This window comes from Scyliorhinus torazame, chromosome 8 (genome assembly GCF_047496885.1).
Source record: "Scyliorhinus torazame isolate Kashiwa2021f chromosome 8, sScyTor2.1, whole genome shotgun sequence".
Lineage (NCBI taxonomy): Eukaryota > Metazoa > Chordata > Chondrichthyes > Carcharhiniformes > Scyliorhinidae > Scyliorhinus > Scyliorhinus torazame.
In genome coordinates, this window is record NC_092714.1 from 168,646,380 (window position 1) to 168,660,940 (window position 14,561).

General features: G+C 45.9%; 1 protein-coding gene across 4 annotated transcripts in view; it reads right to left on the bottom strand.

The window, feature by feature from the left end:
• The window catches only part of pcif1 (phosphorylated CTD interacting factor 1), a 295,713-nt gene that overhangs the window by 80,845 nt on the left and 200,307 nt on the right, over positions 1 to 14,561 (bottom strand). For all 4 annotated transcript variants that reach the window (XR_011948739.1, XM_072514490.1, XM_072514491.1 and 1 more), the window contains exons 12-13: positions 3,812 to 3,898; positions 2,686 to 2,870 (exon numbers count right to left, since the gene is read on the bottom strand). Coding sequence is in view for 3 of the 4 variants with exons in the window: in XM_072514490.1 (XP_072370591.1) it covers positions 2,686 to 2,870; positions 3,812 to 3,898 (272 nt within the window). In the remaining variant the exon portion in view is untranslated. The remainder of the gene's footprint in view (positions 1 to 2,685; positions 2,871 to 3,811; positions 3,899 to 14,561) is intronic.

The window sequence follows — 14,561 nt, forward strand, 5'->3', positions numbered from 1 at the left end:
TCCATGTACATAGATCCCTGAAAGTTGCCACCCAGGTTGATAGGGTTGTGAAGAAGGCCTATGGAGTGTTGGCCTTTATTGGTAGAGGGATTGAGTTCCGGAGTCAGGAGGTCATGTTGCAGCTGTACAGAACTCTGGTACGGCCGCATTTGGAGTATTGCGTACAGTTCTGGTCACCGCATTATAGGAAGGACGTGGAGGCTTTGGAGCGAGTGCAGAGGAGATTTACCAGGATGTTGCCTGGTATGGAGGGAAAATCTTATGAGGAAAGGCTGATGGACTTGAGGTTGTTTTCGTTGGAGAGAAGAAGGTTAAGAGGAGACTTAATAGAGGCATACAAAATGATCAGGGGGTTACATAGGGTGGACAGTGAGAGCCTTCTCCCGCGGATGGAAATGGCTGGCACGAGGGGACATAGCTTTAAACTGAGGGGTAATAGATATAGGACAGAGGTCAGAGGTAGGTTCTTTACGCAAAGAGTAGTGAGGCCGTGGAATGCCCTACCTGCTACAGTAGTGAACTCGCCAACATTGAGGGCATTTAAAAGTTTATTGGATAAACATATGGATGATAATGGCATAGCGTAGGTTAGATGGCTTTTGTTTCGGTGCAACATCGTGGGCCGAAGGGCCTGTACTGCGCTGTATCGTTCTATGTTCTATATCTTTGGACTGTGGGAGGAAACCGGAGCACCCGGAGGAAACCCACGCGCACACGGGAGAATGTGCAGACTCCGCACAGACAGTGACCCAAGCCGGGAATCGAACCCGGGACCCTGGAGCTGTGAAGCAATTGTGCTATCCACAATGCTACCGTGCTGCCCACATTGTTGAGAATCTTACATTGGTATACTGGGTATCAATATGGATTTCCTGGATAAGAGAGTTTGCAACTTTATACACATGGATTTGTTGTGACAATTTGATTAAATTTATTTTTGTGCAAGTCAGAAAGAAAGAATTAAGATTATGTAAAGAAGAAAGTGTGAGAGAGGTTAGATTAACAGGTGAGTGGCAAGATAGTTCGATAAAGCAAGGGAATTCCCACAAAAATTTGGTAAAATAAACCTCAGGATATCTTCTGATAATTAACTCAAGTGCCATTTGCAGAAGTATGAAAACTTGCTCCCCCCTATCAGACAGCCATTCCCAGCAAGTTGTACCACATGCAATTTATGCAGGTGAAAGTGGCTAGGTATCAAAGAGCTGACAAAACCACAGATCTGTTTGAGGTCAGTTGCAGGACATCGGCACTTTCTACACATCAGGAAGATATTATAGGTGAACCAATCAGCTCAAATAACATTCCATTCGGTTGAGGAATTATTTATTAAACATTAACTTTATTTTGTTCTCCACTGATGCTGTTTTGGATTCCCTGTTTTTGTACTACAATCAGCTCGGCAATTTTCTGGAGATAGAATACAGGGGACAATAGTGGACCTAACCAAGGGTGCTTAATCAGATGGTTCAGAGAACTTTACATCTAACTTGCGCTACACTCCTCTGGGACACTTGCTGTTGGCACAGAAGTGCTCGAAGTGTGCAATACTGAGTCATAGCGGTCTACAGCACAGAAAAGGCCCTTTGACCCAACGCATCTGCACTTGTCAAAAGCAACCACTTAAGTATTCTAATCCTTCAGATGTTCTTCACCTCGGCAAACAATCACCAAAAAATATAAATTTTATAGAAACAATAAAAGAAGAAAAATTTTAAATAAAGCACAAATCAGGGAAGGGAATGCTAAACATCATGGAATGTCATGATGTGCCGGTGTTGGACTGGGGTGAGCACAGTAAGAAGTCTTACATCACCAGGTTAAAGTTCAACAAGTTTGTTTCAAAGACTAGCTTTCGGAGCACTGCTTCTTCCTCAGGTGAGGAAGAAGCAGTGCTCCGAAAGCTAGTGTTTGAAACAAACCTGTTGGACTTTAACCTGGTGTTGTAAGGCTTCTTATCATGGAATATCTGAGAGTGAGAGACAGGGAGAGAGATACAAATGAGGCAGTTATCTGGGAGTGAGAGAATGAGCAACACAGGGGTGGCAGAGGGGAACAACCAGACATGAGAGAAAGAGACACATGGGAATGAGAGACAAGAAAAAGAGATATGAAAGTGATGAGGAGAAAGCAATAGCAGTAAAAGTCACATAAAAAACACAAGAGCGAGCAACAAGAAAGTAAGGCACAAAAGAGGAAACATGGGATACATATGAGACACATTCACATTATACACCCTGTCCAATTTTACATCCAGTGGAGCTAACAAATAATAAAATGGGGCCAGGAGTAAAACAAGAGTCTGACCCAAATATGTTCCGTTCCTGTCAGACAGATTAGGCCCACAGTGACAGGCGTAAATTAAAAACAAAATGCATGAGATTAAGAAACATGAAAAAGGGAAATAGGAAAATGGAGAAAGGGAAAATCAAGACAGATATTTGAGACAAAAGCTAATAAGTCCCAAGAGAGAAAAAAAGACACAAAAATCCTGAAATATTAAGTGCAAATGATCACAGTGAAGATAAGAAACTTTAACAGTTAGAAAATTACAAAAAAGACCCAGAAAATAACCAAAGACCCCTCCTGGCTTTTGACAAAAGATTTAACAGGCTGACCATACACACTGTGAGACATCCACAATCATTTCAATATATTAGAAATAAGTGATTGAGTTGGACTTACCCCCTGGATCCAAAGTAGCCATCAGTGTCAGGGAATGCAGAGCAGTACTGTCTGAAATAACAGTTCAGTGGTGAAGCAAAACACTCAAATGTTACGCCAAATTGTTTGTTCAGGGCTTCAAACACAGCTACTGGTAGAGCCCCCTGCAAGCCAGTGCCTTCGTGTATGCCAACACCAAACATTGACTGAAATCAAACAAATACAGCACTGTAAAAATCTTTCCACTATCAATTGTTAGCATAACCTGCATCATTTACTGACGATAAGATTTTGTCAATCACAGCTTTGAAACTTACTGTTGCTTAGTTAGACAAAGTGACCAACTTACTCAGAATAATACAGGTGCTCCTGCAATTCTGCTTTAAAAAATACTCCGCAATACAAACAACTAAATATCAGATAAAAGCATTATTACTACGGATGCTGGAATCTGAAACAAAAATAGAAAATGGTGGATGTTCTCAGCAGGTCTGACAGCATCTGTGGAGAGAATGGAGCTAACATTTCAAGTACGGATGACTCAATGTCAAAGATCGAGAGAACTGGAAATAGGATGAGATTTATACTGTTGCCGGGGGGGGGGGGATAGAGGGTCAGCGATAGGTGGAGATTGACAAAGATGGTTTGGACAAAGAGGCACTGCCAGGATGTCCAGGTGGCAGTGCCAAAGTACCTGGGTGGCAGAGGTGTCAGGGTACTACCCTTCATTTACCTTCCTTCATTTTTAAATGCCACCCCAATCTCTGGACCCCTCCGGACTCCCCAGGATACTACCATGCCCAGAGCAGGATCAACCGGGGGACTCCGATGGCCTGGGAAACTCCCCAGGAACCGTTATGCCTGAACCACGTTTGTGTGGACCAGTTCTAAAAGGCGAGGTCTCCCAGACACGAGTGTTTGATCCTGGGCTTTGGGAGAATCCACGCAGACATGTTTAAGTGAGGCTAGCTGCTCACTTAAATATGCAAATCTGGATCCTGCCCAGTGAGGGCAAGATTCAGATAGCAATGTTTTGCGAGATCTCGGGAGGTGTCTCGAACGTTACAAATCTCGAGAGAGGGTTAACAATCTCGGCCTGTTCAATCGCACCCACTAATAACTTGCAGAAAAGGGTTTTACAACTTACCTGGTATCGCCTGAGTAAGCACCAGACTCTTGTTAAGAACTTTTCAAATCGCACGTCATCAATACAACTGTACTTATAGAGCTGTTCCTAAAAATGATAAGGCAAAATAATTTTAATAAATATATTATTGTTCTGTTGATTTCATCCAATACTAAAGCCAGCAAGGCAGCACAGGAAAACTGCTGGAATGGGAAATCCTACCATATTGCTTCACTCGGTTAGATAGGTGAGAGTTGGAGATTGTGATAGAAGAGTATAGTGCCAACACTCCTGTCCTGCAGTGCAATATGTACAGCTCTGCTAATTTTATCCAAAAAAGGGCAGCACGGTGGTGCAAGTGGTTAGCATTGCTGCCTCACGGCGCCGAGGTCCCAGGTTCGATCCCGGCTCTGGGTCACTGTCCGTGTGGAATTTGCACATTCTCCCAGTGTTTGTGTGGGTTTCGTCACGCTAAATTGGCCCTTAATTGGAAAAAATTAATTGGATATTCTAAAAAAAAAAATCCAAAATGTATAATTATTTATACTCTCAATATATTTGTCAATAAATCCTGTTCTATGCTATAATTTCATGTTCAATAGAAAGTCAGCCACGGTTGTCTGCACATCTCACTTAGAACTAATTCACCTCGTTAGGTCCAGATTTAAACACAAGTCTCCAAATGGAATGAATAGTGCACAAACCAGGGTGAAAGTGTCTAATTCATTGAATTAATTAACCCATCAACAAAAAGATGAGTAATTCGCCCTTTCTGTCTGGATTAAATTTGCATGCAGGTCTTAAAGACCTGTAAGGAAGAGACTTACCCAGTCAGTACCCAGAAGAGTAAGGAGATCCTGTGTCTGTGCTGGAGTCTAACTCAGACCTTGGATAATTTACCACCAATTACAAATAATGCTTGATCAATACTGTACATTATTGCTTAGGAATCCAAAGAGAGGGCAACAAATATAAAAACAAACAAACACCGTAACTCTACTGAAAGGAGCAAAAAGCACTTAGACCATAAGACATAGGAGAAGAATTAGGCCACTCGGCCCATCGAGTCTGCTCCGCCATTCAATCATGGCTGATATTTTCTCATCGCCATTCTCCTGCCTTCTCCCCATACCCCCTGATCCCCTTATTGATCAAGAACCTATCTATCTTGGTCTTAAAGACACTCAGTGATTTGGCCTCCACAGCTTTCTGCGGCAGAGTTCCACAGATTTACCACCCTCTGGCTGAAGAAGTTCCTCCTCATCTTGTTTTAAAAGATCGTCCCTTTAGTCTGAGATGGTGTCCTCTGGTTCTAGTTTTTCCTACAAGTGGAATATCCTCTCCACATCCACTCTATCCAGGCCTCGCAGTATCCTGTAAGTTTTAATAAGATCTCCCCTCATCCTTCTAAACTCCAACGAGTACAGACCCAGAGTCCTCAACTGTTCCTCATACGACAAGTTCTTCATTCCAGGGATCATTCTTGTGAATCTCCTCTGGACCGTTTCCAAGGCCAACACATCCTTCCTTAGATACGGGGCCCAAAACTGCTCACAATACTCCAAATGGGGTCTGACCAGAGCCTTATACAGCCTCAGAAGTCCATCCCTGGTCTTGTATTCTAGCCCTATGACATGAATACTAACATTGCATTTGCCTTCTTAACTGCCGACTGAACCTGCACGTCAACCTTAAGAGAATTGTGAACAAGGACTCCCAAGTCCATTTGTGCTTCTGATTTCCTAAGCACTTCCACATTTAAAAAATAGTCTCTGCCTAAATTCCTCCTTCCAAAGTGCATAACCCCGCACTTTTCCACATTGTATTTCATTTGCCACTTCATTGCCCACTCTCCTAGCTTGTCGAAATCCTTCTGCAGCCCCCTTGCTTCCTCAATACTACCTGTCCCTCTACAACTCTTTGTACCATCGGCAAACTTAGCAACAGTGCCTTCAGTTCCTTCTTCATGGGCATTAATGTATATTGTGAAAAGTTGTGTTCCCTGCATAGATCCCTGAGGCACACCACTAGTCACCGGCTGCCATCCTGAAAAATATCTTTATCCCCACTCTCTGCCTTCTGCCAGTCAGCCAATCCTCTATTCATGCTAGGATCTTGCCCTCAACACCATGGGCTCTTAACTTATTTAACAATTTTCATTGTGGCACCTTGTCAAAGGCCTTCTGGAAATCTAAATACATCACGTCCACTGGTTCTCCTTTGTCCAACTTTCTTGTTACCTTATCAAAGAACTCTAACAGATTTGTCAGACATGACCTCCCTTTGACAAAGCCGTGCTGACTCAGTCCTATTTTACAATGCACTTCCAAGTACTTTGCGATCTCATCGTTAATAACAGACTCCAAAATCTTACCAATGACCGAAGTCAGGCTAGCCGGCCTATAATTTCCTGTCTTTTGCCTCCACCCCCCTTCTTAAACAGTGGTGTTACATTAGCCACTTTCCAGTCCTCTGGGACCCTTCCTGCTTCCAGTGATTCCTGAAAGATCACCACCAATGCCTCCACAATTTCCTCAGCTATCTCTTTTAGGACCCTGGTGTGTAGTCCATCTGGTCCAGGTGACTTATCCACATTCAGACCGTTCAGTTTCCCCAGAACCTTCTCCTTAGTGATGGCCACTCACCTCTGCGCCCTGATTCTCCTGGAGCTCTGGCATCCCACTGGTGTCTTCCATCGTGAAGATTGATGCAAAGTAACTATTCAGTTCGTCTGCCATTTCTTTGTTTCCTATTATTACTTCTCCAGCCACATTTTCCAGTGGTCCATTGTCTATTTTTACCTCTCTCTTACCTTTTATATATTGAAAGAAACTCTTCCTAACTCCTTTTATATTACTAGCTAACTTGCACTCATACTTCATCTTCTCTCCCCTTATTGCTTTTTTAGTTGTCCTCTGCTCACTTTTAAATGATTCCCAAGCCTCTGGTATCCCACTAATCCTTGCCACTTTGTATGCTTTTTCTTTTATGCTGTCCTTGACTTCCCTCGTCAACCATGGATGCGTTGTCCTGCCCTTAGCATGTTTCCTCCTCCTTGGGATGAATTTCTGCTGTGCGTCCTGAATAACCCCCAGAAATTCCTGCCATTGTTGTTCCACTGTCTTCGCTGCTAGTCTCCTTTTCCAATCAACTCTGGCCAGCTCGTTCCTCATGTCTTTGTAGTTACCCTTATTTAATTGTAATACCGTTACATCTGTTTCCAGTTTCTCCCTCTCAAACTGCAGGGTAAATTCTATCATATTGTGGTCACTGCTTCCTAAGTGTTCCTTCACCTTAAGCTCCCTAATCAAGTCTGCCTCATTACACACCACCAAATCCAGAATCTGTCACAAGCTGCTCCAAAAAACCATCTCTTAAATATTCCACAAATTCCTTTTCTTGGGATCCACTGCCAACCTGATTTTACCAGTCCACCTGCATATTGAAGTCGCCCATGATTATTGTGATATTGCCTTTTTTTAACATGCTTTCTCTATCTCCTGATTTATTTTCTGCCCCACATCCTGACTACTGCTAGGGGGCCTGCACACAAATCCCATCAGGGTCTTCTTACCTTTGCGATTCCTCAACTCTACTCGCAGAGATTCTATGCCTTCTGATTCTATATCGCTCCTTGCTATTGAGTTAATATCATTCCTTGCGAACAACGCAACCCCACCCCCTTTGCCCATCTGCTTGTTCTTTCGATAGGACACATATCCTTGTATATTTAGATCCCAACCCTGATCCCCTTGCAGCCACGTCTCTGTGTTGCCCACAACATCGTACCTGCCAATTTCAATGTGCGCAACAAGCTCATTTACATTGTTCCGTATACTGCGCGCATTAAGGTACAACACCCTCAATCCTACATTGACCACCTCCCTTCTCATACTTGTCACCTTTTTTGCTCTGCCTGAGAGTGATGTGTTCTCTTATTTTTGTTCTCTATTTCCTTCAGTAATGGCACCTTCTAAGCTAACGCTCTGGTTCCCACCCCCCTGCCATATTAGTTTAAATCCTTCCGAGTGACACTAGCAAACCTCCCAGCCAGGATATTGGTGCCCCTCGAGTTTAGATGCAACCTGTCCTTCTTGTACAGGTCGCACCTGCCCCGGAAGTGATCACAATGGTCCAGAAATCTGAAACCCTTCCTCCTGAGTGCTGAATTTGGTGCATTTGAGTGCTATAGTGAGAGTTTGGTGACTGAGGGAGTACAAGGCTTCATTTTTATCTAAAGTATAGTCTTTCTTTTATTTAGTTAATTAACTTAAAACTTGCTGTTTGGTTTAGAAGAAGGTGAATTTTCAATCAGCTACAACTTGTAGGTACTTGCAGCTGGAGCTTGTTAATTAGTTAATTGGATTAGGCCAGTTTTCAGAGGCTAGATTCACAGTACAAAAGTGATCCCCTACAGTGCAGACTTTGTTTGCACTGAGTGCTGAATTTGGTGCTTTTGAGTGCGATAGTGAGAGTTTGGTGACTGAGGGAATGCTGAATGAGGTGCATTTGAGTGCTATAGTGAGAGTTTGGTGACTGACGGAGTGCTGAATTTGGTGCATTTGAGTGCTATAGTGAGAGTTTGGTGACTGAGGGAGTGCTGAATGTGGTGCATTTGAGTGCTATAGTGAGAGTTTGGTGACTGAGGGAGTGCTGAATGTGGTGCATTTGAGTGCTATAGTGAGAGTTTGGTGACTGAGGGAATGCTGAATTTGGTACATTTGAGTGCTATAGTGAGAGTTTGGTGACTGAGGGAGTGCTGAATGTGGTGCATTTGAGTGCTATAGTGAGAGTTTGGTGACTGAGGGAGTGCTGAATTTGGTGCATTTGAGTGCTATAGTGAGAGTTTGGTGACTGAGGGAGTTAAGTGAGGAGGGAGTAAGGTGCTCCTTTCATTTTGTTTCCTACATTTCCGCAAAGAGTGAGAAGAGAGCCAGGAGTTTACAGAGAGTGCAGCTGACTGGGAGCAGAGTCGGAGGGTGGAGATCCAGTTGGTCCACAGGGCAGCTATATTCTGTAAGGTAAGAGGGGATGGAGGCTAGGCCAGTTGCATGCTCCTCCTGTAGGATGTGGGTGGTGAGGGATACCTGCGGGAAGTGCACCCAACTCCAGCTCCTCAAAGACCGGGTTAGGGAACTGGAGCTGAAGCTGGATGAACTCCGGATCATCCGGCAGGCAGAGGGGGTGATAGAGAAGAGTTACAGGGAGGTAACCACACCCAAGGTACAGGACAAGAGTAGCTGGGTAACAGTCAGGGGAAAGAAAACAGTGCAGGGATCCCTCGTGGCCGTTCCCCTTCAAAACAAGTATACCGTTTTGGATGCTGTTGGGGGGGATGACCTACCGGGGGAAGGCTCTCGCGGCCAGGTCTCTGGCACTGAGTCTGGCTCTGGGGCTCAGAAGGGAAGGGGGGAGAATAGAAAAGCAATAGCAGTAGGAGATTCAATGGTTAGGGGAATAGATAGGAGATTCTGTGGTTGCGAGCGAGACTCCCGGAAGGTATGTTGCCTCCCGGGTGCCAGGGCCAGGGAAGTCTCGGATCGTATCTTCAGGATCCTTAAGGGGGAGGGGGAGCAGCCAGACGTCGTGGTGCACATTGGTACCAACAACGTAGGTAGGAAAAGGGGTGTGGAGGTAATAAACGAGTTTAGGGAGTTAGGCTGGAAGTTAAAAGCCAGGACAGACAGAGTTGTCATCTCTGGTTTGTTTCCGGTGCCACGTGATAGCGAGGCTAGGAATAGGGAGGGAGTGCAGCTGAACACGTGGCTGCAGGAATGGTGTAGGAGGGAGGGCTTCAGGTATTTGGATAATTGGAGCGCATTCTGGGGAAGGTGGGACCTGTACAAGCAGGACGGGTTGCATCTGAACCAGAGGGGCATCAATATCCTGGGAGGGAGGTTTTCTAGTACTCTTTGGGAGGGTTTAAACTAATTTGGCAGGGGAATGGGAACCGGATTTGTAGTCCAGCAACTAAGCTAGCCGATATTCAGGATGCCAAAGCGTGTAGTGAGGCAGTGGGGAAGGGAACACTGACAAAGGAGAATACTTGCAGGCACAGAGATGGGTTGAAGTGTGTATACTTCAACGCAAGAAGCATCAGGAATAAGGTGGGTGAACTTAAGGCATGGATCGGTACTTGGACTACGATGTGGTGGCCATCATGGAAACTTGGATAGAAGAGGGGCAGAAATGGTTGTTGGAGGTCCCTGGTTATAGATGTTTCAATAAGATTAGGGAGGGTGGTAAAAGAGGTGGGGGGGCGGGTGGCATTATTAATTAGAGATAGTGCAACAGCTGCAGAAAGGCAGTTCGAGGAGTATCTGCCTACTGAGGTAGCATGGGTTGAAGTCAAAAATAGGAAAGGAGCAGTCACCTTGTTAGGAGTTTTCTATAGGCCCCCCAATAGTAGCAGAGATGTGGAGGAACATATTGGGAAACAGATTTTGGAAAGGTGCAGAAGTCACAGGGTAGTAGTCATGGGTGACTTTAACTTCCCAAACATTGAATGGAAACTCTTTAGATCAAATAGTTTGGATGGGGTGGGGTTTGTGCAGTGTGTCCAGTAAGCTTTTCTAACACAGTATGTAGATTGTCCGACCAGAGGGGAGGCAATATTGGATTTGGTACTTGGTAATGAACCAGGGCAAGTGATAGATTTGTTAGTGGGGGAGCATTTTGGAGATAGTGACCACAATTCTGTGACTTTCACTTTAGTAATGGAGAGGGATAGGTGCGTGCAACAGGGCAAGGTTTACAATTGGGGGAAGGGGAAATACGATGTTGTCAGACAAGAATTGAAGTGCATAAGTTGGGAACATAGGCTGTCAGGGAAGGACACCAGTGAAATGTGGAACTTGTTCAAGGAACAGGTACTACGTGTCCTTGATATGTATGTCCCTGTCAGGCAGGGACAAGATGGTTGAGTGGGGGAACCATGGTTGACAAGAGAAGTTGAATGTCTTGTTAAGAGGAAGAAGGATACTTGTGTAAGGCGGAGGAAACAAGGTTCAGACAGGGCGTTGGAGGGATACAAGATAGCCAGGAGGGAACTGAAGAAATGGATTAGAAGAGCTAAGAGAGGGCATGAACAATCTTTGGCTGGTAGGATCAAGGAAAACCCCAAGGCCTTTTACACATATGTGAGAAATATGAGAATGACTAGAGCGAGGGTAGGTCCGATCAAGGACAGTAGCGGGAGATTGTGTATTGAGTCTGAAGAGATAGGAGAGGTCTTGAACGAGTACTTTTCTTCTGTATTTACAAATGAGAGGGGCCATATTGTTGGAGAGGACAGTGCGAAACAGACTGGTAAGCTCGAGGAAATACTTGTTAGGAAGGAAGATGTGTTGGGCATTTTGAAAAACTTGAGGATAGACAAATTCCCCGGGCCTGACGGGATATATCCAAGGATTCTATGGGAAGCAAGAGATGAAATTGCAGAGCCGTTGGCAATGATCTTTTCGTCCTCACTGTCAACAGGGGTGGTACCAGGGGATTGGAGAGTGGCGAATGTGCCCCTGTTCAAAAAAAGGAATAGGGATAACCCTGGGAATTACAGGCCAGTTAGTCTTACTTCGGTGGTCAGCAAAGTAATGGAAAGGGGACTGAAGGATAGGATTTCTGAGCATCTGGAAAGACACTGCTTGATTAGGAATAGTCAGCACGGATTTGTGAGGGGTAGGTCTTGCCTTACAAGTCTTATTGAATTCTTTGAGGAGGTGACCAAGCATGTGTATGAAGGTAAAGCAGTGGATGTAGTGTACATGGATTTTAGTAAGACATTTGATAAGGTTCCCCATGGTAGGCTTATGCAGAAAGTAAGGAGACATGGGATAGTGAGAAATTTGGCCAGTTGGATAACGAACTGGCTAACCGATAGAAGTCAGAGAGTGGTGGTGGATGGCAAATATTCAGCCTGGATGCCAGTTTAAAAATATATATATATATTTATTAAAGTTTTTTAACACAATTTTTATCCCTTACAAACAATAACGCCCCCCCCCCACCCCGTAACAAAAAGAAAAATGAGAAATGGCGCAGAGCAAGATATATACATGGCAAAATGATACATTTACACAGCTTTGTACACTGGCCCTCACCCGTACGTACCAGTTTCCCCAACCCGTCATGTTATGTCTTGCTCATCCACCCTCCCAGGCAGTCCCCCCTCTCCCCGTCCCCCAAGGTTACTGCTGCTGCTGCTGACTGACCTTCCTCTAACGCTCCGCGAGATAGTCTAGGAACGGTTGCCACCGCCTGTAAAACCCCTGCGCAGACCCTCTCAAGGCGAACTTAATCCTCTCCAACTTTATGAACCCAGCCATATCATTTATCCAGGCCTCCAGGCTGGGGGGCTTCGCCTCCTTCCACATTAGCAAGATACTTCGCCGGGCTACTAGGGTCGCAAAGGCCAGATTTCCGGCCTCTTTCGCCTCCTGCACTACCGGTTCGTCCACTACTCCAAATATTGCTAGCCCCCAGCTTGGCTTGACCCGGACTTTCACCACCTGAGATATTGCTCCCGCCACTCCTCTCCAGAACCCCTCCAGTGCCGGGCATGACCAAAACATATGGACATGGTTCGCTGGGCTCCCTGAGCACCTTCCACATCTGTCCTCTACCGCAAAGAACCTACTCAACCTCGCCCCCGTCAAGTGCGCTCTGTGGACCACCTTAAATTGTATCAGGCTGAGCCTGGCACACGAGGAGGAATTAACCCTACCTAGGGCATCAGCCCACAGAGCTTCCTCATAGAACATAGAACGATACAGCGCAGTACAGGCCCTTCGGCCCTCGATGTTGCACCGAAACAAAAGCCATCTAACCTACACTATGCCATTATCATCCATATGCTTATCCAATAAACTTTTAAATGCCCTCAATGTTGGCGAGTTCACTACTGTTGCCGGTAGGGCATTCCACGGCCTCACCACTCTTTGCGTAAAGAACCTACCTCTGACCTCTGTTCTATATCTATTACCCCTCAGTTTAAAGCTATGTCCCCTCGTGCCAGCCATTTCCATCCGCGGAAGAAGGCTCTCACTGTCCACCCTATCTAACCCCCTGATCATTTTGTATGCCTCTATTAAGTCTCCTCTTAACCTTCTTCTCTCCAACGAAAACAACCTCAAGTCCAACTGCCTTTCCTCATAAGATTTTCCCTCCATGCCAGGCAACATCCGCTTCCCCCTCTTCTTTCAACTCCTGGTGTATTTCCGACACCTTGCCCTCCCCGACCCATACACCCGAGATCACCCTATCTTGAACTTCTTGTGCCGGGAGCAACGAGAATTCCCTCACCTGTCGCCTCACAAAAGCCCTCACCTGCATATATCTAAAGGCATTTCCCGGGGGTAACTCGAACTTCTCCTCCAGTGCCCCTAGGCTCGCAAACGTCCCGTCGATGAACAGGTCCCCCATTCTTCCAATCCCCGCCCGATGCCAGCTCTGGAACCCCCCGTCCATCTTCCCCGGGACAAACCGGTGGTTACCCCTGATCGGGGACCACACTGATGCTCCCATTGCACCCCAGTGCCGTCTCCACTGGCCCCAGATCCTTAGCGTTGCCGCCACCACCGGGCTCGTGGTATACTTTGTCGGCGAGAGCGGCAGCGGTGCCGTCACCAACGCCCCCAGGCTCGTTCCTTTCCAGGACGCCATCTCCATCCTCTTCCATGCCGCCCCCTCTCCCTCCATAACCCACTTGCGGATCATCGCCACATTTGCTGCCCAGTAGTAGCTCCCCAGGTTTGGCAGCGCCAACCCTCCTTGGTCCCTACTGCGTTCCAGGAACCCTCTCCTTACTCTCGGGGTCTTATTCGCCCACACAAACCCCATAATACTCCTGCCTACTCTCTGGGGTTGAGGTCCGATTAAGAAAATAATCTATTTAATCAGGAAGTGCCTCAGTGTTACTTTTTAACTCTCCAGTGCCTCAGGGGCAGCACGGTAGCATTGTGGTAGCACAGTTGCTTCACAGCTCCAGGATCCCAGGTTCGATTCCCGGCTTGGGTCACTGTCTGTGCGGAGTCTGCACATTACATAAATACATGGAAGATAGGAGCAGGAGGTCTTTTGGCCCTTCGAGCCTGCTCCGCCATTCATCACGATCACGGCTGATCATCCAACTCAATAGCCTAATCCTGCTTTCTCCCCATAGCCTTTGATCCCATTCTCCCCAAGTGCTATATCCAGCCGCCTCTTGAATATATTCAAAACACACGTTCTCCCCATGTGTGCATGGGTTTCCTCCGGGTGCTCTGGTTTCCTCCCACAGTCCAAAGGTGTGCAGGTTAGGTGGATTGGCCATGATAAATTGCCCTTAGTGTCCAAAAAGTTTGGGTGGGGTTATTGGGTTATCGGGATAGGGTGGATGTGTGGGCTTGGGTAGGGTGCCCTTTCCAAGGGCCGGTGCAGACTCGTTGGGCCGAATGGCCTCTATGATTCTATTGGTCTTTGTATGACTCTATAGTGTCTCATTGTTGATAAGCAGTTTTGGATAGAGCGTTTTGGGTGTATTCCTGCTGCAGTACTAGGAGGTAGTGGCAACTTAATGAGGGTAGAAAGGCCTAGAGACTTTTACCCCCACCAACGTAAACACGCTTTCTATTACTTTCATTTCTCACTGCTCTAAAGCCTAATTTCAGGCAGAATGCTGGATAAAAATCTTGCCCATTGTCTAGAGCATTGACCAGGGTCAAATAAAAGACCGGATACTGTAAATAGCTCATAAAAATAGCACAAGTCTTTGGATGTCCTCCCAGTTTTTTGG